This window comes from Porites lutea, chromosome 3 (genome assembly GCF_958299795.1).
Source record: "Porites lutea chromosome 3, jaPorLute2.1, whole genome shotgun sequence".
NCBI classification, from domain to species: domain Eukaryota; kingdom Metazoa; phylum Cnidaria; class Anthozoa; order Scleractinia; family Poritidae; genus Porites; species Porites lutea.
In genome coordinates, this window is record NC_133203.1 from 37117801 (window position 1) to 37139804 (window position 22004).

General features: G+C 39.1%; 1 protein-coding gene across 1 annotated transcript; it reads left to right on the forward strand.

The window, feature by feature from the left end:
- Positions 1 to 11217: 11217 nt before the first annotated feature.
- LOC140929976 (uncharacterized) lies at positions 11218 to 12800 on the forward strand. The gene is made up of 4 exons (XM_073379650.1): positions 11218 to 11268; positions 11433 to 11828; positions 11929 to 12087; positions 12345 to 12800. The coding sequence occupies exons 1-4, from the start codon at positions 11218 to 11220 to the stop codon at positions 12798 to 12800; spliced, it is 1062 nt and encodes a 353-aa protein (XP_073235751.1).
- Positions 12801 to 22004: the final 9204 nt, after the last annotated feature.

Sequence of the window (22004 nt, forward strand, 5' to 3'; positions counted from 1 at the left end):
GCACGAGGTCCCGAGTTCGATCCCCGGTGTCAACACATCTTTATTTCAACTTCTCTTTTTTCTGTGTAGCTTCGACTATCTTTAAATACCCTTAAAACGGAGAATTAATGGAGAGAGGGGGGTAAAAGGAGCGCACCGTTGACCTCAAGTTTATCAGTTTTTATTACTGTCACGAGTTATTGACGTAAAATATGGTCGCTTTACCGTTTTCTACCATTTTTTAAGCCCTGGGGACGAGGTTGTAAAACTTGCCTCTCCAGGAATTTTTAACACTCTTTATCTTTTGCACATAATTTTGCATTTAAAAAAAGGTGTATGAGGTCCCTACATGCCTAGACACCTGTAAGCGGCTCATTCACTTCAGAGCCCTTGGACCAGAGTGTTAATGGTAGGTCTAAACGATCTTTCAAAAAAAGGAAGGTCGTCGCGTGCGTTACAATTTACAAACAAACTAACTTCAGAAGAGCTGAAATTTACAGGAACAAGGCCTCTTTTAGCCAACCAATGATGCATCATTTATGAAAATGAATGTAATTTGTTTGATGCAATTAGGCAAATACCCCGTGGTTACGAAATCTTACGATCATGAATTCCTCAAGAGTAATTCAGTTACCAACTTTTCACAAAATAATGCTGTTGAAAATTACATAAAATACCAAAAAAAGCAAGGGTCAACAATAATTATGGCCTGGTCCCTTATAATAATGGAGTGGTCATGATAAAGAAGCCCATCAGCCCCAACTTAGACCACTCAAACAGATTTCTGATAGATTACGTACTGCAAAACTTTGCATTCACTTATGCCTATGTTGCCACACCAGGGGCCCGTTTCTCGAAAGTCCCGATAATTAACGGGCCCGGTAAGCTGTCTCCGTTTACATTAAAAATCGAGGTTTCAATAGTTTTGCATCTAGCATGATAAAACTATCAGTTAGTGAAACAAAATGGAGTAGTTTGCTAGCCAGGACCCGCGCTCTTATTCTTTATATTTCGATTTGAATATTTGATTTCGGGCCCGAAAAGTTACCGGGATTTTCGAGAAACGGGCCCCAGGAGCCTAGAAATCGGCTCCTGGTCACACCTTGTTTTTATTGCTGAATATTATTCTAAAGAGCTTTACGAAATATTTTGTTAGTAGGGGTGTTTTGAACATGATTGATATTTAGAGATGGTCACAAAAACGAACACAAAAAAAGTCACAAAACGAGACGCAATCTAATATTCGTTTTACACCGATATAATGGCTTCTTTGGCTGCTATGCTGACGTTCTTGACGATGGCCGGTAGTATCACAGCTGGTCCCGGGTTAGGGATACCGTTTATTACCAGTTTCACGGTTCCTGAGACTTAGGGCCTGTTAACATAAAGGTGGGGGACCCCAGGTAGGTGAGGTAACCTGCTTAGGTGGGGTAAAAAAATAAACCTCCTTTACATGCAATCTTACAACCCCGCCATCCTGGGGTGCAGTTTCTCAAGATTATTGAATGGTCGCTAAGCACGTAAACAAGAAAAATGCTAGCAAACCACGTCTACGCTCAATTGCTGCTCTTGCTGCAACCTTCAGTGTTGTGGCTTTCTATTGTTACCTTTAATAATTATGCGAAGCCACCCGGCGCCAAGGTGAATTTTGCGCGAATTTGATGTATCACGAATCCAACCCCGACTAGCCTGGGTTACCTCACCTTGAAACGTTGACATGGCAAAATTTGACCTCAGCTGAGAGGGTTACCTGGTGTGGCAGAACGGGCTACCCACCTTGAAGGGTGACCCCACCTATCATGTAAACGTGATCAAATTAAAATGAGAGATTATCTGGACAGGCGGGTTACCCTACCTAAGTGGGTTACCATTCCTACCTGGGGTCCCCCTCCTCCATGTAAACAGGCCCTAAAAGTTAGCCCAGCCCCCTTTCTACAGTTTCAGCAGTTAAACTATGCACCATTTATCATTTGAGTCAATCTTGTACCACTTGAGTCTCACTTTTACGACTTGATAAGCTGTTATTATTTTTGGACATGAGTGCTTCAGTGCCAATGATAAACTGTGCTGTTTTTTGAAGCTTGGGCTAACTTGTTTCTTTTTTTCGTTTATGAGACCAGATTCTTTTTTGTTTGTTTTTGCTTTGTTAAGCTTAGACAAACTGCGGGAATTGTAAATGATGACTTGTGCCACAGTGCTTGCTTCTCTGTCAAAACATGCACTTGCGTCCAGCAGATAACTGGATAAAGAGAGACTGAAAGGCATCCAGGCCTATGTTAAGCTGAAAAATTAATTACCTCCCTAGGAAAGAACTATTTTGGGTTCTGTCATTTCGTTATTTGCTCTTCATGAATAGCTATCATAAATCCCTGATAACATGTGATACAACAGACTCTTTGTCAATTTCTTTTTTCTGAAATTTTGTGTGTGAATCGCTATGCCATACGCTTTCTTCAGGTTAAAGTGACATGTAATGACAAGTAATACTTGATAAATAAGACTTAAGCCACGCAATAAGGCCTCCTCTAATTGAAGTAAATTAGAAAAGGGGAAGAGAACCCCAGAAGCTGAGTACTTGCAAGTTATGAAGCAAAGACGAGGCCATCTTAGAAATGACTTATGAAAATGTGGGCGGACTGTGGACTTGCTTTAAGGGAACAGTAATAATCAACTTAATTATGCAATCAATAAGCAAAAATGGATGGGAATGCCAGATGTTCGAGTGAAATTGTTGTTTACAACAAGAGAATAGAATTCAGAGTGATTTAAGGTATTAAATAACAATTTTCAATCAAAATACCACAGGGACCCCAGCAGATGAAATTTACAATAATTAAATCCTGTTTAGCACGCTTCAGTGGCATATTTGCATTGGGCACCCCCTCTAATATTCATGGTACTGCAATGAGCTATTGCTGTGCAAAGTTTGGTGCTTTTGTCAACTCTGTAACGATCCTGACCCTAAGAGACCTGACTATAAACAGCTAAGCTTATTTAAATATGAGCTTAACTAGATAAAACTGTAGTCACAACGGTGGATTAAAAGCGTAAAACTGAGCAGAAATTAGACATAACTTACATATTTCGCTTCCCTCTCACTTAAAGCAGGTGAATTGAAAACGCTTTTCCAAAAGGCGACATTCTTGAATTACCGAGACGGCAAAATGTTCTGCGTAGTCCCGACTACGCGCAACAGTTCAACAACTCACCGTAACCGCAGGACTACGTGGGGGGAATGAACAGTCACGTGGTTTTGATCATGCGCAGTAGCATGTTTAACCGTAGTCGTAGTCCGTAGTCGCAGTCCGTAGTCGCCGTATCTCTGCTGCAGTAGAAGGAAATTTGATAAACTCATCTTGAAGTCGGCATCTTTCTTGAACAAATTCATGGCAACACTTTACAACAGTCGGTTTTGCCAACCCAACCATCAGTCCACACGAGCGGTAGCACTCTCCAGTAGCTAGTCGCCAGAGACTTGCACCGATGCGCTTTGGAACTGGAATGGCACCTCGCATCCTAGTGTTTTGCCGCTGGAGCGCCGGTCCAACGAGCTGGCATATATATTCAAAGGTATCGCGCGAAACTCTAAAGTTTTCTTTCCACCAGTGATCCAGTGCATTGTTATTTAGAAGTTCCTGAAACCAGTTCTGTGGTCATGGAAATACCCAAGCTCTTCTAGGCCGGCGAGCAAAATGGCGACGAGCTCGTAAATTTAAATACAATGCTGACAAACCTTGCAGGTAGCGTAATCGAAAGCGCCTTCTTCGGTGTCTTCTCGCAAAAAACTGCTAGACTGTTATGTTTATGGAAGACTGTCAAATAATAAGCAGGAGAATCACTGAAATTAAGCTTACTAGATCTCGATTCGTCTCATCCATGTTGATCTCCACTTTTCCCGCCAATTCACAAGGTCAGTTAGCTCATATCTAATTATATTTTACCCTGAGGGGTGTCTTTTACTGTGTAACCGCATCCCCAAGGGTAAAGTGAAACCTGAGCTAAACCAAACCCAAGCCATTTACCCTCTGGAAGACCCCAAACCCACGGTGTGTGTAACCACTACTATTGAAAGATGGTATGAAGAAAATCCAATTCACCCTTCGAATGTTATGTTTTTAGACCGGTATTCGATGCGTTGTTTTGGATCAAAGATTGTCGCTGGCTAAATGTCAAGACTAAAGTATTGATGATTATGTTGTAATGAAAAACGTGTTTTTAAATGCGCTTGTTTAAGTTTATATTTTAACTAACTCAACGCAGATATTTTGCTTACTGTTACAAGACCAAATGGAATTCTACTCGTGCATGTCTTGGATGTTTGCAGTGTGATAGAATAAGAACACACTTAACGTTGGATGGGGTGCGATTAAAAAGATTAGGCAAATTTGTTGATAAAAACACAGAAGAGCGAACCATTCAAAGTTTATATCATTTTCCAATATGCTAAAATTTTGCGTAAACTCAAAAAACAAAAATATTGTGGATCGTCTCAATGGTTATCGTTTTCTCTAAGACCCTGCAGTCATTGCATGAGAATTGTCATGGAAGGTTTATCTGTTGAAGGACAGATTTTAACGAATAGAGGTGAGCAAGTTAATTTTGAGATTGAAAGAGATAGATTGTTTCATCTGTATGAAGGAAGAAATGTACTGAATAGGCGACTTGCCCTAGAAAAACGTATTATTGAATCATTTGGTATGGCTTTTTTTTCTTCCCCGATGTCCTTGGACAGAATGGGTGTATAATTTTAATGCATGTACTTGTCAAACACGCATTGCTTTGCTGTATGTGGTCATTGACGATTTAGCTTCTATTAATCAACCTTTTCTTAATAATGTTGAAGAAATTCACAGACATACACGCATTTACAGACAGAGTTTCCGTGGTTTTTTCGAAATTCAGAATGGTATGATTTTGTCTTGTAGACGGTGTCTTGATGTTATTGCAGAGATTTTAGTTATCAGAAGAACTATTGCTCAAGCTTTTGGTAAAAGTTTTCTTTTTTAGACGTTGTTTAAACGAATTAAAAGAAAGACCTGTTTGTCATTTTGTAGGATGGGCAAACACATTTGCCAATGACTTTTTGTGCAGCCACTGTTTACGCTTAGGATCAAGTGAATTATTTATTGATGATTATCATCAGTCAGGTTATTGTCATTTTTTGCGCGCATCACCAAGATACCGTTTACAAGTGAGAAAATGTCAGAGAAGTGTGAAGAATTTTTTGTTGCATTTGATTGGCTCAGTGATATTGAATTGTAATTTTTCTTAGTTTAAAAGCGATTGAAAAGGACAAAATTGAGCAGCAATTTTACACGTTCCTCTCATTCCCTCTTTTAGGTTTTAGGAAAATTGTAACGTTTTACTGATTGGGAGGTAAAGCGGCGTTAATAAAAATATGAATTGAAAAAACATTTTATGATGTGTGTCTTTTTTTTTGTTGTTGGGAAAGCGACACGAACTGAGCTTCTCAGATGAACACTCGGGCAGGGGAAGGGCTCGTTCCAGTGACTGATTTTATATGCTAATACGTTGAGTCAACAAAAACAGAATTAGGCAGCCTTGAACAGTAGGTCACGTAGCCAACCAGTTGTAACCGGTTTTTATTACAAATTGACCTTATGCAGAATATAGTTTTGTGTTGCAGCTTAAAGCGTCATTCAGTCTTGACAGTCAAACGAGAATGGATCCCTACATTCGCACGCTTATGCAGGATGGTTTAGACAATGTTTTAGCACATTTTGATAACGATGAAATTCAAACAATGGACGGTATGTTGTTCGTAAAATTCATTATCAAAACTGTAAAACTAAATGAAGTTGTGTAAAAAGTCTGCATGTTAAAAAGTTACGTTTCAGTGTTTAACGGTATGTTAAGTATTGCATTGAAAACATCAAAATTATCATATCTTAGAAAAAATAAATCAGTCTGTTTCTTTCTCTCTCTCCTTTTCAGAGAATTGGACTGCAAGTCAAGGAGATGATTTAATGTCCAGCGATGATGAGTCTGATTTGTTAAGTGCAGCTAGGCGTGCTGATCAGCAAGAGGGTAATCCGTTGTTTCGTATCAACCCACAAAGAATTAGTTCTCCTCGGGTTTTTCATGATGGGGTCACGTCACAACACGCTGTTAGTTTCTGTCTTCAGCAACTGCGACCACCTAACGGTGAATATCAGGGTGAAGCTGTGTCAGGAGCTTTTAGGCAAGGCTTGATTAGGTATGTACAAGACAATCAAATCAGTCTGGTGGAAGATTTAACGTTGTGGATGCCGATTCATCACAGCACCGGTTCCCATACGTGGACCAGCTGCCCTCCTCTTCCCCTCGTTGATTGGTTGAATGGTAGTGAAATAAGTCACGCCTGGTTACATTGTTTGGCTAAACAGTTGAATTCCACAGAGAGTTTTGATGGTGCTAGTGGTGAATTTTATCCTGAGCTTCTCTTCTTTAAGAATCGCAGTCGGGGTAGGGTTGGAAGAAGAATAATTCAGGCAATATGTCCTATGAACAGATGCTCAAAAAGAAGAAATGTATTGTGACCATCAAAAACAAAAATCAACTGTGCTTAGCGAAGGCCCTCGTCACCATGAAGGCATTATCGCATGACGATCTGCATTATCAAGAACTTCGAGATGGACGGTGGCGTCAAGGAATGTTAGCACAAAAATTGCACAGGCAGGTTGGTGTGCCTGAGGGGCCATGTGGTCTACCAGAAATGAAGAAGTTATAGCAGCATGTGGGTCCAGAATGTCAAATCCAAGTGTATGAAGCTCAGCAAGGGTTATTAAGGTCCAAAGATCGTGTCTATTATAATGCTCCCAAGAAAATTTACCTTCGTTCACTAATATAAGTTCTGAGGACCCCTATATGGAATAACCAATAACACCCGAAGACAACCCGACAAGGACCCGATGATCACCCGATCATTTATGATGACGTCATCTGAGGACACTTGGTGATTGACCACCTCATGACCTACACAAGGAGAGGACACTTCGTGACTATTACATGAGGTACTATATGATCGACTAATACTACTAATTTTAAGTGTAAAATTGTGTATTGACAACATAACAGATGGAAATTAGCTAAAATACATCAATGCAACATCTTCAGAAAGAGTTCGCCTACGAGAAAAATGTGTGTTGTTATATTTGGCGTTATTTGAACAATATACGCCGGAACTTCTATTTTCCAATAATTAAGTTAATTCCATTGTTAAACGCTGTTGCATTAATATATTTCCAGAATAACCTTACAAGAATTGAAAGACAGGCAATTTTGCCAATTTACCCTTGGGAAAAGCACAACATAAGATGAACTGTGTGCACATTGCGTACGCATTGTTAGTTTAAAGTTGTGTATGGATGAAATTACAGATGCAGGATACTGGAAATATATGAACGCAAGAGCATTCAAAAAAGCTCAAATGCAACAAAAATGTTTTGTAACGTATCCACGTGTAATGTTTGAATTTTGGGCCAGTCATAATAGATGACTGACACGTCCCGCTTCATGATGAAGACTCTGCAAGGACTTGCCTTACAAGCCGTACCTAATCCAGCACTGATGGCCCGAACCTTTCTAGTACCATGGCACCCACTTGCGAAGCAGCTTGAAGCCCGTGATTATGAAGAACAACGAAACAAGTTCCGTGAAGAACATCGCGTCAACTTCAGGTATGTTTGCAGAGAATTTCGTTTTATTCAAGCATGGTATTCAGGCAAAAAAAAAACATTTACCCAAGCAATGTCACGTTTTTAAACAAGTATTGGATACGCTCCTTTGGATTAAAGATGTAGAGTGGTCGAGTGTCAAGACCAAAGTTTATCTTATGATGTTGTAGTATGTGGAAAAAACGTGTTTTTAGACACGCTTGTTGATTGTTAGTTTTTTCTTGTTTTAGAAATGTTGTAAATGGGCTCAAGCAGCTAAAAGAGTTAACGTATTGCCGAAAAACGAAATGGATGAATGGGACAAGAGACAATTCTACCTGTTTGCAATGTAAAAGATATACACGAAATCATTTAACCTTAGACGGATGGCGCTTGAAATTACCCTGGCATGTGGTAAGAAAAGACCCTTTCCCGACCAAGAGTGCCATATGGCACTCGTCTGTACCACCCCCCAAATTCCCAAGAGTGCCATATGGCACTCTGCATAGTTCATGATTCCAACCAATCAAAAACATATTTTTTCATTGTTTGAGAGACTCTATTGTGTTTTGACCAATAGTAATACAATAAAGGCTAAGTTTACGCAAACCTTCAGGGGTGGTGTTCATACAAAATTCTAAAGATATTGACAGCCAAAGTTCAGCATCGCGATGTAGCAATGGCGTCCTTTTTCGAGTCGGAAAGCGAAGAAGAAGAGTTCATAGGCTTTGTTCAAGAACGCGAATCTCCAAGAAATACTTCGGACTTGGAATCTGACATTACAGTTTCAAGTGTAAATACAGAGGACTTGTCAGATTTTAGCGTTAGTAATTCAGAAAGCGGCGAAGAAGGAGATGAAGAGTGGAACTCGAATCCTGATCCAGTTGTTGTGACTCCATTCGAGGCGAACACTGGTCCTTTTAGCGACCTTACTGGATATTCTGCATATGATTGCTTTAAATTGATGTTTAAAGAAGAAAACTTCCACAGAATTGCCGAAGAAACGAATCGCTATGCCCGCCAATCGATGGAAACAAAACCTGATCGTACGTGGCATGAAACTGACGCCGAAGAAATCTGCGCGTACTTTGCACTGAACATTCTCTTTGGCATTAAACAACTGCCAGAAGTTTATTCGTACTGGTCGAAAAATCCACTACTTGGAGTTCCAGAAGTGCAAAAGATCTTTCCAAGAAACCGATATGCGAAAATCTCGCAATATCTTCATGTGAATGACAAACGAAAAGAATTACCACGCGGTCATGCGAACCACGACAAGTTATTCAAAGTTCGCCCACTTCTTGATTCGGTTGTGGATGCGATAAAAAGCGAATATCGGCCGACGAAAAATGTTGCTGGCGATGAAGCAATGATACCTTTTAAAGGTAGACTTTCGCTTAAACAGTACATGCCGCTGAAACCGGTTAAAAGAGGTATCAAAGTGTGGGAATGTGCGGATTCGACGAATGGGAAACCGGTCGTTTCACCTACAAGTCGTTTCGCCTACAAGTCGATTCGCCTACACTGACGTCGATTCGCCTACATGATCTGAGTTGTTTCACTGAAGTTAAGATAAATAAGACTGAAGCTTACCTGTTGAGATAAAACTCAAGCTTACCCGTCGTGACATGATCTCAGTGCGAAGACTAGGTTATAGTATATTATGCGTTTTTGTCATACAAGCGTACTTCCTTGATTTGGGATGGATCGTCTTTACACGTGACATGATCTCAGCGCCTAGACTAGGTTCTAGTTTATTATGCGTGTTTTGTAATACAAGGGTACTTTAATATGAGATTGATATTTGTGCATTTGGGATGGATCGTCTTTACACGTCCACGCGCGGTTTGGTGCGTTCCGGTTTGCCGAAATTTCGTTTTATTTCCATCAACAACTTTAAGTTACATAAAAACAAATGTTCCAACGTGAGCAGGGTATGAACAGTTAGACAAAACAAAGTTTACCTCTCAGAAAACATGCGCGCGTGTTATTGTAATGTAAATAATTATCTTTAGTTATCACCTATTTAGTGAATGAAAGAAAATAACAAATCACGGTTAAGATGAATTTAATGTGATCCTAATGAATTAATCAAACAACTGCTCGTATGTATAAGTAAATGAAAGACTAATTCAATAGAACCATTCGATCATTGATCACCATACGAGAACCATCTCTTCATCTTAATCCGAAAACTCTCTTGCCGAAAATTAATTCAAGAATGGCCGACAACTGCATCCAGTGTCAACAACCCGTCACAGCAAAACAACAAGGAATTCAGTGCGACGGTTGCTTCAAATGGAATCACAGAACTTGTAATACTGGTAAGTGAAAACTTCCATACTGTACTTCATTTATTACAGCCGAGGATCCGAGCAGCCAATCTTTGCTAGATGAAATCGTTGCGCAGCTTACATTTTGTTTTTTCGCAGGTATTTCTCAACAAGAATATCGCGCTGCTGTGCGCGCAGGTGCCGAGATCGTCTGGTTCTGTCCACTTTGTCCCTTGGCTGAAAGCTCGAGAATCTCCATGACAGAGTCATCAGGAGACATTCTAGAGTCAGAAGAGTTCAACCCTCCTTTGAGAGATTCGTTCGCGGACCAATCGACGATTTACGGTCCCCAGGCACAGCCAGCAATTGAAGAGTCCAGTGAGGAAGCTATGGTAGGTCTTAAACTTTTTTAAAGACTAAGAATGAGGAGATCTTGAAACTATACAAAATTAGTGGTCTTCAAACATTACTTTAAGCTAAGGTTTAGTTTGGTGAAATGTATACTGGTAAAACCGATGTTACCAATTTCCCGTGAAAGTGACATTTTGCGCGTTTAAGATTTTTGGTTTTGCGAAATTACTTCAAGGTAGTGTCAAAAAGTAGCTTGATATTATGTTTGCTGTACTGTATCGAAACACCTTAAAAGCCCTGTTGATGTATCGCACGCTTTAACATGAGAGGCGGTGAGAGGCGTATGTTCTAAATTTTAATTCTTTTTTCAGGAATGGACAGGTGGCGAAGCGTCAATTTCAGACCCGCGCATCCAGGACCTAACTGCGGATGACCCTCCTGAATTAACTAATCAATTGGTAGAAGGTGGTACGAAGCGCGCCAAAACCAAACTTGCAGATAGTGACGGGTACACCTACAACGTACAGCTTCGCAGACCCAATTGCACGTACTGGCAATGCACGGTCCGTCCAAAGGGCAATCACTGTAAAGCCATTATGATCCAGCGAGGAAATGAATTCCAACAAGGGAAGATGGAACACAATCATCCTCCCGCAGTCGGTGCCGCGACGGCAGCTAGAGTCTTGGCCTCTGTCAAGGAAAAAGCAGTTGACGACCAGTTTAAACCAGCATCAGCAATCGTCAATGAGGTAAAGTAAATAATACATAAATAGAGTGAGGTAAATTGACCAACGTAAAAAGATTCAAATAGCTGACGTTTCGAGCGCTAGCCTTTCGTCAGAGCGATTCGTTCTGACGAAAGGCTAGCGCTCGAAACGTCAGCTATTTGAATCTTTTTACGGTGGTCAACTTAACTGACCCCATTCAATAAATAAATAGTATATTTTCGTCTAGTATTTATGATTACAACACTTTTATCAATATTTTATATTCATTCAAATAATCGTATAGTAATCTGTGAGTAGCGATCTAAAAATAATTGGAACAAACCACTTCCGACTTCGTTTCCTCCCTTGATTTTATACTTGTCGATTCTAAGTAATTGAGAGGGTATGAAATAAAATAAGCGATGTGACTACAAAAATGTTTCCTTCATTTCCTTCTTTTCGATTAGGTCCTTCTAAATGAACTTGGAGATGAGCCATGTCCCGCACTTCCTAAACCTGATCACCTCGCCAGGGCCGCCAACAGAGTTCGACAGTCTACGAGACCAAGGGATCCCTCAGATTTGGATTTCGACCTCTCCCACGAGCATATTCCAGACAGTTTCCTGAAGGCGGATATTAAGAATATTGGAAAACGACGCCACCTCATCTTTGCAACAGACCAGCAGCTGGCACACCTAAGCAAAGCAAAGGTTTGGCACATAGATGGTACATTCAAGTTAGTCAAACATCCGTTCCAGCAACTGTTTATGATCAACGCGTTTCAGCGCACCGACGATCACGCGAAGCAAGTTCCACTGGCCTTCGTATTGATGTCTGGAAGAAAGAAAAAAGACTATCGTAAGGTAACATGTCAAATAACTGTATGTACTTTAAGATGTAAGGCTGATCAGGCGGCTTGTCTAGTTCCTTGTCTAGTTCCTTGTTTTTCATTTAATTTTTTAGGTCATGAAGTCTATCCTTGAGATGCTTCCTGTTGAGCCTGATGTCCGGCAGATAACGATTGATTTTGAAAAGGCATTGTGGGGTGTTCTTCGCCAGCTCTTTCCTGAAGTGAGGATCAAGGGATGCGTGTTCCATTGGACGCAGGCTCTTTGGAGGAAGGTAGGTCCAAAATGTTGACTGCAAGAAATAAGAGCTCATAGAACCTATTCTAAATTTATATTATTCTCAGAAGAAAGTTGAACTGAACAAGAACACTATTCTGACTCACGTCCGATTACTGTTGTTAGCGAAGTTTAACATTCGCGGCGCGTATAGCTTTAATTTTATTCACGAAATTCGAATGGAAAGGCTACAGCCTTACGGAAAGTGTTGCATGAGGCGAAAATAATTATAACTTTCCGTTCCGTTTTGTACAGATTCAAGAGTTGGGGCTCCAGCATCAATACAGCAACGACCAAGGCACCTACCTTTATCTCCGGAAATTCATGGCGCTACCATTCCTTCCAGAAGATCAAATCCCACCTATGTTTGAGCAGCTAAGTCTGAAAGCCACCACCGCCCCACTGAAACAGTTCGTAAACTACGTCGCCGAAACGTGGATCCGCAGCAGCATCTGGCCTCCATCGAGCTGGAGCGTCTTCATGATGGCCACCAGGAGCAACAATGACATCGAAGGCTGGCATAACGGCCTACACAGGCGTGCTTCAGGTAGATGGAATATGCCATTCTACCTCCTCATCGACCTTCTGCACCAAGAGGCCCGGCTGACAGCCCTGAGAATCCGTTTAGTCTCGGAAAAAAAACTGACCAGGATTCAGCGCAAGAAATACGGGTCAGTTCAAGCCCAAGTATTTAATCTTTGGGAAACTTAGTTTTTTAAAATTAATCGTGAATCAATAGGTTAAGTTACAATTTAGGTTAAGTTACAATTTGAATTTGTTGTTTATGGGGCAGGTGTCACTTGGACAACCCACACGTCCTCGCATGTACTTCGTTTTGATTGTAAGCAATAAATAAGTAAATAATCATTGTAATGCTAGGTTAGGTTACGTTAGGCTATTGGCTAGGTTAGGCTATTGGCTTATTGGCTAGGTTGAGGTTAAGTTACAATTTGAATTTGTTGTTTATGGGGCGGGTGTCACTTGGACAACCCACACGTCCTCGCATGTACTTCGTTTTGATTGTAAGCAATAAATAAGTAAATAATCATTGTAATGCTAGGTTAGGTTAGAGTTGGTATTTACGCGTTCACAGATTGTCCCCGCATGTACTTAGTTTTTTAAAATTAACTGTGAATCAATAGGTTAAGTTAGGTTAAGTTATAATTTGAATTTGTTGTTTATGGGGCGGGTGTCACTTGGACAACCCACACGTCCTCGCATGTACTTCGTTTAGTTGTAAGTAATAAATATGTTTGTATATAACATTGTCTGTTAATGCGTATTAATATAACGCGAATATATAGCGACTTCCCCGAATTTCCCGTCCTTTCATAGCGTAAGCGCTGCGCGTCTACGTCATAATTGTACTTAGCAACCAAATGAATTCTTGAGCACGTGCTACCAAGATGGCGGCGTTTTCAGATATTGCGGTGTTGTATTTGTTGTGGACCCCGTTCAAAGCAGAATACTTCAAAATATAAAACAGAAACTGTTGTTACATCAAAGGTACTTGAAATTCTGGGGTTTAATTTTAGGATTACAGACTATACATTTTGACTATAGTCATTTGTTAATACGAGAACGATGCGATATAGATCGCAACGATCGATCAATAGATCGTAAGATAAAGATGTTGGTCACAAGGTAAACTTACACTTGTATAAATGTGTAGGCGAAACAACTCAGATCATGTAGGCGAATCGACGTCAGTGTAGGCGAATCGACTTGTAGGCGAAACGACCGACATCCGTCGAATGGCTTCGTTTGCGACCTGAATGTTTACACAGGAAAACAACGCGATGGAAATCCTGAACAAGGCCTCGGATACCGCGTGGTTCACAATTTGACCAGAACTTTGGTGGGCAAAAATCACCATGTTTTTGTTGACAATTTTTTTAATTTAGTCAACCTTGCCGAAGATTTGTTGCAAGACAAAATTTACATTTGTGGAACTGTTCGCTCGAACCGCCAAGGAATCCCACGGGAGTTAGGGCCTTCAACGCAACGAGTGAAACAACTTCGCCAAGGAGAGTCCTTGTTTCTTCGTAAAGGAAATTTGGTCGCTACTGTTTGGAAGGACAAGAAACCAGTTTATTTCCTGAGCACTCAGTCAAATCCAGTGGGCAATGAAACGGTCAGTAGAAGGCAACGAGATGGAACGGTGATTGAAGTGCCGAGTGCGCCGGTTGTGAAATCTTACAACAACAACATGGGCGGCGTGGATCTGAGTGATCAGCTTCGGGGCTACTACATGACCGGCAGAAAGTCCAAAAAATGGTGGCGATGTCTTTTATGGTTTCTGGTGGATGTTTCGATAGTAAATGCCTACATTTTGGAGAAGGTTTCCCGGCGAAATGGATCCAGAACCCAATTGGCGTTTCGACTCGAATTGGTTCAAGCTTTGCTGGGGAATTTTTCAGCTCGAAGGTTATCGGTTAGTTCTGGGCGCCTTGAAGGGGGACACTGGCCGATAAGCTTCTCCAAAGGCCGCTGCAAACGTTGTTTGAAGAACAAGAAATTAACATTTTGCCGAATGGGATGCGAACTTTGCAACAAGCGCGTTTGCTTGGCATGCTTCAAGAACCACACCGCAGAGGATCTTGCTTGAACAATGGCGCCAAATTCAAAAATCAAAGCCGCAAAGACTTAGAGATTTTTATCTACTCTCGGGTCTCTAGTTTATTGACACTTTCAAAATTTGCTTTGAAAGTTCTTCAGCATTGTCTATTTTCCATTTTAATGGTTTAGGGTTCAATTTCTAGTATAATTTTATCTTGTTTTTGAATCATGGTGAACTCAAAAGACATTGTGGATGGCTTTGTTCAGGTTTTTATTATGACTCAACTTTACAGCTTCACATTTTTAATGTGCATGCCTAGAATAGGATGATATTTGTATCAAAAGAGAGCTTTTTATATAAAGAACAAAGTTTGTTTATAATGTATATTGTGTAAATGCCTAGTTCCAAAGATATTGATTAAAACATTCAGTGGTGTTATTTGTGTGAACTGGAGTCATTTTGCCTTGGACAGAAGGGGCGGTACTACATATGTGTCACCTTTGGACGGGAAAGGGTTGGGAAGAGTTTAGGAAAGAACATGCGAAAAATTTTCAGGTATGTGATGGAAGAGTTAAAATTTGTGGACGACTTGAATTGGACCTGGAGTTAAAAATGTTTAAAAAAAATGTTATTTTCAACAATGGCTACCCCGTTTGAAACAGACGATACAATCCTCACTCAAAAACAAGCTGATCATATTAACGAGAGATATGTTTACATTACCAAACATCCGCGAACGTCGAAACTTTGGTTGACATTTAATTTATCGTCAACTTTGGCAGATTTGGCGGAGCGAACATGGGAAACCAATGAAGATATCCAACTTTTAGAAGACGGATGGAAGGAAGGCCATGGTCATTATTACTTGTACAATGAAACGTGGGGTCATGTTTCATCAAAGTCAAAAGGCAGTGAATTAATTAACTTGAAGCCGACATAATTGTACATAATGTGTGCCAAGACAAACGACCGCCGCAAGAAGGTGAATGAACAATTGCTACGAATTCCAATTTGCCTCTATACTTCAATCCCGTTAACTTTACTCCTTCAACTGGCTACCAACCATGGATGAAAACCATCCAGCGATTTGAAAGTAGAAGAAACCAACGCTGTCATCATTGTTTTAGAAGGAACACACAACAAGTGTCAGTAAGTGTGGTCACCTATTTCCCTTACGTTTTATTGCATGCTTACCACTAAGATTTTTTCTCATACAGAGATACAGCTCTGTGAATTACCAGTACACGGCAAGAGATGAAATCAGTTGGTTAAGGATAGTTTGGACTTTTTGTTAGACTATTTACACGACAAATATTTATATCATTTCTGTAAACATTGTGTTTGACTAGGCTTTTTTCTATTAACAATCTATTGAACAATTTTTAATCAAAATACTTCGTCGCGCGAGTTTTTTAATAATGAAATAATGCAAATTAGAAAATTATACAATCAACCTGGATATCGCTTTTGATGAATGATTTTGTTTTTCTGTTTTAGTAACATGTTACAGGTGATTCTGTCTCGTAAACTATGTCTGTTTATGCAATGGATTTCAGCATATAATAGTGTGTGTGCACACTGTCAAAGGACACTTTTAACTGATGATCTTTTCAATGATAAAAATATTATGGAACATAATAGGTATTTTAAACGTGAGGATAATTTTAACATGGAAGATCATTTTAATTCAAAACGTCGATTTCCAAATGTGTATAGTCAATCACATCGTGAAAGAACGTGGATTTGTTGATCATCTTTTTGCAGATCTACACTTTAATCATTAACAATTCTGCCGCTTTGTATGTTTACAACATGGCTGTTCACAGATTTAAGTTGCTGTTCACACTGTTCCCATCTTTTTTGTGACAAAATGTTGATAGATTCGTTAATTTATTTTAGAAAAGGGGCTTTGTTTTTGAATGAGTTGTGCTTTGATTTAGAAGCAGAAATGAATCAATTATTGCATGAGGGGATTTCGAAAGCATAGCTCTGGGAGTAAATAGCGTGTGTCATTTTTCATAATTGTAAATAATTGTAGCTTGATGTAAATACAATTTTTTTCTGAAAGAGATTAGCATGGCGGCATTCTTTCGTTTTCATATTTTAAAAGAGTTTCAAGTCTTTTCAACGTCAGTTTTTGTTGTCTCTTTATATGAGTGATATAAAGTATAACTGTTGTACAGCATGACAAATGAGTGAAAAGTTATCTGACTTTTCAAATGTCCTAAATGTAAAAGGTTTAATGATTTGACTGATTTTATGGATTATTTATTGATAGAGGGGAATAACATTGACGTGGAATTGACATCAATAACAACAATCAATAGTACTACAATTGCTTTGGACTGTCACTGTTCTGCTGATTTTGCTGTCCTTAACTATGAAATCACAAACCATCGCCCTTAGAGCCATTGCCAATCCGATTTAACAAGGAAAGAGGCTTCGTGAAAAACACCCCCTCACGCATGATCTGTTTAAACAAGAACACAGACGGAAATTTAGTAATGTCACAACTTATACGTTTGTCTACTTCCCTGTGCGCTGAATGGTGTTATTTATACGAACAAAGTTTAGCGTTTGGAGGGTTTATTTGCCAGCATTGTTGCAGAATTCTGGAAGAACGACAATCCTTCGATTTAAAAGTACCTCGAAGGAAGGGAGCTTCAGAAAGATTCAAAGAGAATTAGACAAACAGTCTAGAAATAAGTACTGTACTAATTTTATAGATCGCTTAACAAGTTAACAAGGTTAAAATTCTGTTATGTCACATCATGGTCAAGACACGCTGATGATGACCACTGAAGACATTGTCAAAGACTCGCTTTTTTTAGATTAACAATCGATGGATTACTGTCCCAACTAAATGAAAATGTCTCTATCACTACATACCATAGTGAAGTCGCCAAAATTAAAACATTATACAACACATGCCTGCGAAGCCCACAAAATATGGCATAAAAGTGTGGATGGCTGCACAGTCAAAGAACAGCTACATGATAAATTACGATGTTTACTATGGAAATGAGAATGGCTTTCAAAGAATTCATGGACTTTCCCTAAGATGTAGTCATGAAAATGACTCAGACCTACGTGAATATTGAATTTCCCGACTCAGTTCCTAAATAATATACATGCTTGTAAACTTAATTTATTTTTTCGCTTTCCTCTAGTCTTGCTTTTGAGCCTAATATATATACATACCAGTATACGACATACAAGTAACCACTGCTTACCTTTGTTGTAAAATCGATAATGAACAGTTGAACAGTTTAGTAGGATTTACATCAGTGAAAAGTATCTGGCTGGGGGAAATTCAAACAGGTTAAGACGCAAGAGGCAGATGGCTTTAGTTAGTCACAGTAAAAGTGATCCCAAAATGGAACCAAATTATTCAAATTCTTGAGTTGAAACATTATAGGGAACATCAAGAAAAGGATCACAAAGAACTAACCTCAAAAGAGAGCGAAAAAAATGGGACAATATGGTGTGGAAGGAAAAAAACATTTGCTATCCCCTGGAAGGAATTTTGCATTCTTTCTTCCTCCATATCATGCATTGCTGTTAAAAGATGCTCAGGACTTGTTCGTCACATAACATACATGGGAGCACATCCTTTCCTATCTTCTAAATATGGTAGCATTTAATGATTTAACTCTACAGTAATGGCTGTGTCTGAAAGCTGTGCCAAACCCAGGGGAGCAGGCCAGAAAGTTTTTGCCGCCATGGCATATGGTACACATTGCCCTTGAAAAACAGGAATACAAGGAGATGAAAGACCGGTTCAGAGAGGAACACAAACTCCGTTTTCAGTAGGTACTCATTGAATTGCGTGTGTTAGAAGACTTACACTGGACCCTGCCCTTGTTTCCCAGCCACGCGTGGTGGCTACAACGATTTTAGCTAAAGGCGTCTCTTTATTTTTATTTAGATCGTCACTTCTCAATATAATATGTATCAGAGATCTTCACTGGCCTGTATCCATGAAAATATTTTTAAAAACTTTCCTGAATCTATTTATTTTTATTTAGATCGTCACTTCTCAATATAAGATGTGTCAGAGATCTTCACTGGCCTGTGTCCATGAAAATATTTTTTGCAAACTTTCAATTAACCTTTAACTTAAGTGTTCTATTAAATGTTATGTAGAACTACGCTGCTGTTAATTCAAGTGATCAAAGATGTAAGGTGGTCACCTTCATTTAGAATTTGGTTTTTCAGCTTTGCTTAGACCTACACTGGATGTGCTTCCATTTATTCAAGACAGTACGTTATCACCTTATACAAGAATCTTATTACTTTCCTTATAATGTTCTGTATTTAATGTTGTAGACACGTAATCAACAACCTTCAAAGATGGAAAAGACTGAATTATTGTCCCCTTACCAAAAGGTTAATGTTTTATAAAAATGCGTGTAGTCATTATCAAAGACTTTTTGAGCGTGGTTTAACAATGGATGGGTGCGGCTATAGTCTGCTGGAAAGTTTGTTGACAAAAATAGGGAAAGACAAAACATTTGTAAATTGTATGAAGGACCTACATTTTTTCAAAGACTTTTTAGGTAACTTGTAGTGTTTTTACTTTTATAGAATTGTTTTAAGAGACATAAGAGAAATACCGCCTTGCCCCATTATGCAATGGGGGTACACGCAAGAAATGTGTAGTTGTTGTGTAAGAATTGGCATTTTTCACTTGTTAATTCAAGATTGGATTTGCTTTCAAATGCGTTCAGATGAATTTAACATGTACGAAGCATATCTTCAGTTTTCTAGGGTGTATTGGCATTCAAATCCGTTTCTGCCTTTTTTGTTTCTAGAACTTCATTAAATAAAATAGAAGACCTTCAAGTGTCAATACACAATGGATAAATACAAATGAAGATAACATTTCTGCGTACTGTTATAAGATATTTTCATTTTGTTTATGCGATGACGATTATTTTGACTTTGCGTACGATCAGTATTTAAAACAAACGCCATTATATCGTGTAAGGGTGCATCGAAGACGTAAGAAAATCTATTCCTTTGACTTGGATGAATGGAACATTGAATTGTAATGTATCACCGTCTGTTAAGCGGTTAAGAGTTGCATGACCATACTTCCCGTTTTGTAAATTAAGGAAAAATAAAATAAACCAAGGATGGGTTCTTCATAGAAGAATCCAAAACGTTCCTAGTTTATTTTGTAGGTTTAAAATAAAAATACATGTATTTGCTTCTTGTTTGTTTGTATGCGGGAAAATTGTGTGATAGTATTTGCATCACCGAGATGGCTGACAGGGTTTTGCCAATAGAAATTCAATTGTACATAATGTTCTGGGCCGCGTGTGCCAAGACCAACGACCGCCGCAAGAAGGTGAATAAACAATTGCTACGAATTCCAGTTTGCCTCTATACTTCAATCCTGTTGTACGTTAACTTTACTCCTTCAACTGGCTACCAACCATGGATGAAAACCCCCAAGCAATTTGAAAGTAGAAGAAACCAACGCTGTCATCATTGTTTCATAAGGAACAAACAACAAGTGTCGGTAAGTGTGTTCACCTATCTCCCTTAGGTTTTATTTTATGCTTACCACTAAGATTTTTTCTTTTTCTTGTAGATTGATATAAATAAATAAAATATATCATGCAAGATTGGCCCATATTTTCCAGTTATTTAGAAACGGTCATCCACAGATACAGCTCTGTGAATTACCAGTACACGGCAAGAGATGAAATCAGTTGGTTAAGGATAGTTTGGACTTTTTGTTAGACTACTTACACGACAGATATTCTCGTTTACCAGCTGCCCTTTCCTTTATTTTGTAATTTTGCGTTTCATATTTTTAAACATAATTTACACATTTTTATTCTTTTCATTGGATATTGCGTCACATGTTTTACTGACTACTCTCATGTGTCTCTCCTTATTTCGCACTCTTTCCGAACCCTTCCAATGATCACCTTAGGTAGTATACCTCCAGCAAAGATAAGCCCCGTTAGTGGGTTCCCTCGCAAAAAGTGGTTTCCCTTTATTAATATGCATAACGGTCGAGTCAATGACGTCACCTATTGTGATAACCTAGGGAAAAAATGGGTTCCTCCATACTAATGAAGTGTCTAGCTAGCTAGGTAAAAATGGGTTCCTCCATACTAATAAGCGTCGCTCCAGTACAATAAAAACAACAGACTTGCCCAGAGTCACCCGGTCTATGCCCACCCTGATTGGTTCATGTAGAATCTATTCTATCTTCGAAATAAAAGCGGGTAGATTTCGAAAGCGCTATCGTTCTTGCAATCGCTTTGTTAAGGAAAATTTATCTCGGAGACTTTCAGTTTAGGGACTGGTCAAAAAGTATAGGGGGGGGTGGGCCGGAGCATTTGGAAATGTGGTTTTTAAAAAACACATGACCCACCCCCTCCCTTCGGTACAAAAATGACTGACCCACCCCTAAAGCAAGGTTGGAAATTGCATGACCCACCCCCTAGTTAAAACATGGATGTTTGGTTTTCTATAAGGCCATCCCCTTTTTTCTCTTTGTTTACCGTCGAATGCGTTTCCTGATATTGGGTCGGTCGGTCGGATTGAAAAAAAAAAAAACTTAAAAAAAAATCACAAGAACTCTCGGAATAGTGGGCCCTGGTACCCCAGGACGACATTAAAAGTTAACATTCACATATTTGGATTAACAAAATGTAAAATATACTGTGAAAATTGTTCATGTTTTTGTTCTTGTTTTTCTCTGTGCTGTTACTATGCTCATTTTTCAGACTAAAAGAACTATTTCAAGTGAAAAATGGTGTAACTATGTCGTTACTTTTTTTAAAAAATGCCTAAACGGTTAACGGAGAAAAAAAAGAGGATGGCCTAACCTTGTTCTGTGCTTGACAAAATTTGTTGATACACTGCTACAACCAATATCAAAATCACAGAAATCATACCTTTCACTGAAAAGACAAATGTGAAAAACCGAACATTTTTTTGTTTCGATGGACGTTATGAGTCTTGACACAAATATACAGCAAAATGAGGGTATATTGAAATTGTCTGTCACAACGCATATGAAAATTTCTACAAAGACAACCCATTCCTAAACATTACTTGCCGGAAATTCTTAGATTAATCCTCAAAGAAAATTTCTTCCACTTCAATGGAAAGCACTACCTACAAAACCATGGAACTGTAATGGGCACAAAGACAGCAGTTTTGATTCCTTTGCCAATATTTTCATGACATATATTGAAACGACAACTCTAAGCAAAACTGTCTTTAGAACAACAGTTTGGAAATGCTACATACACGATGTCTTTTCCCTATGGGACATGAGTAAACCAGACATCGAAGCCTTCATTGAACAAGCAAACTTACGTCACCCA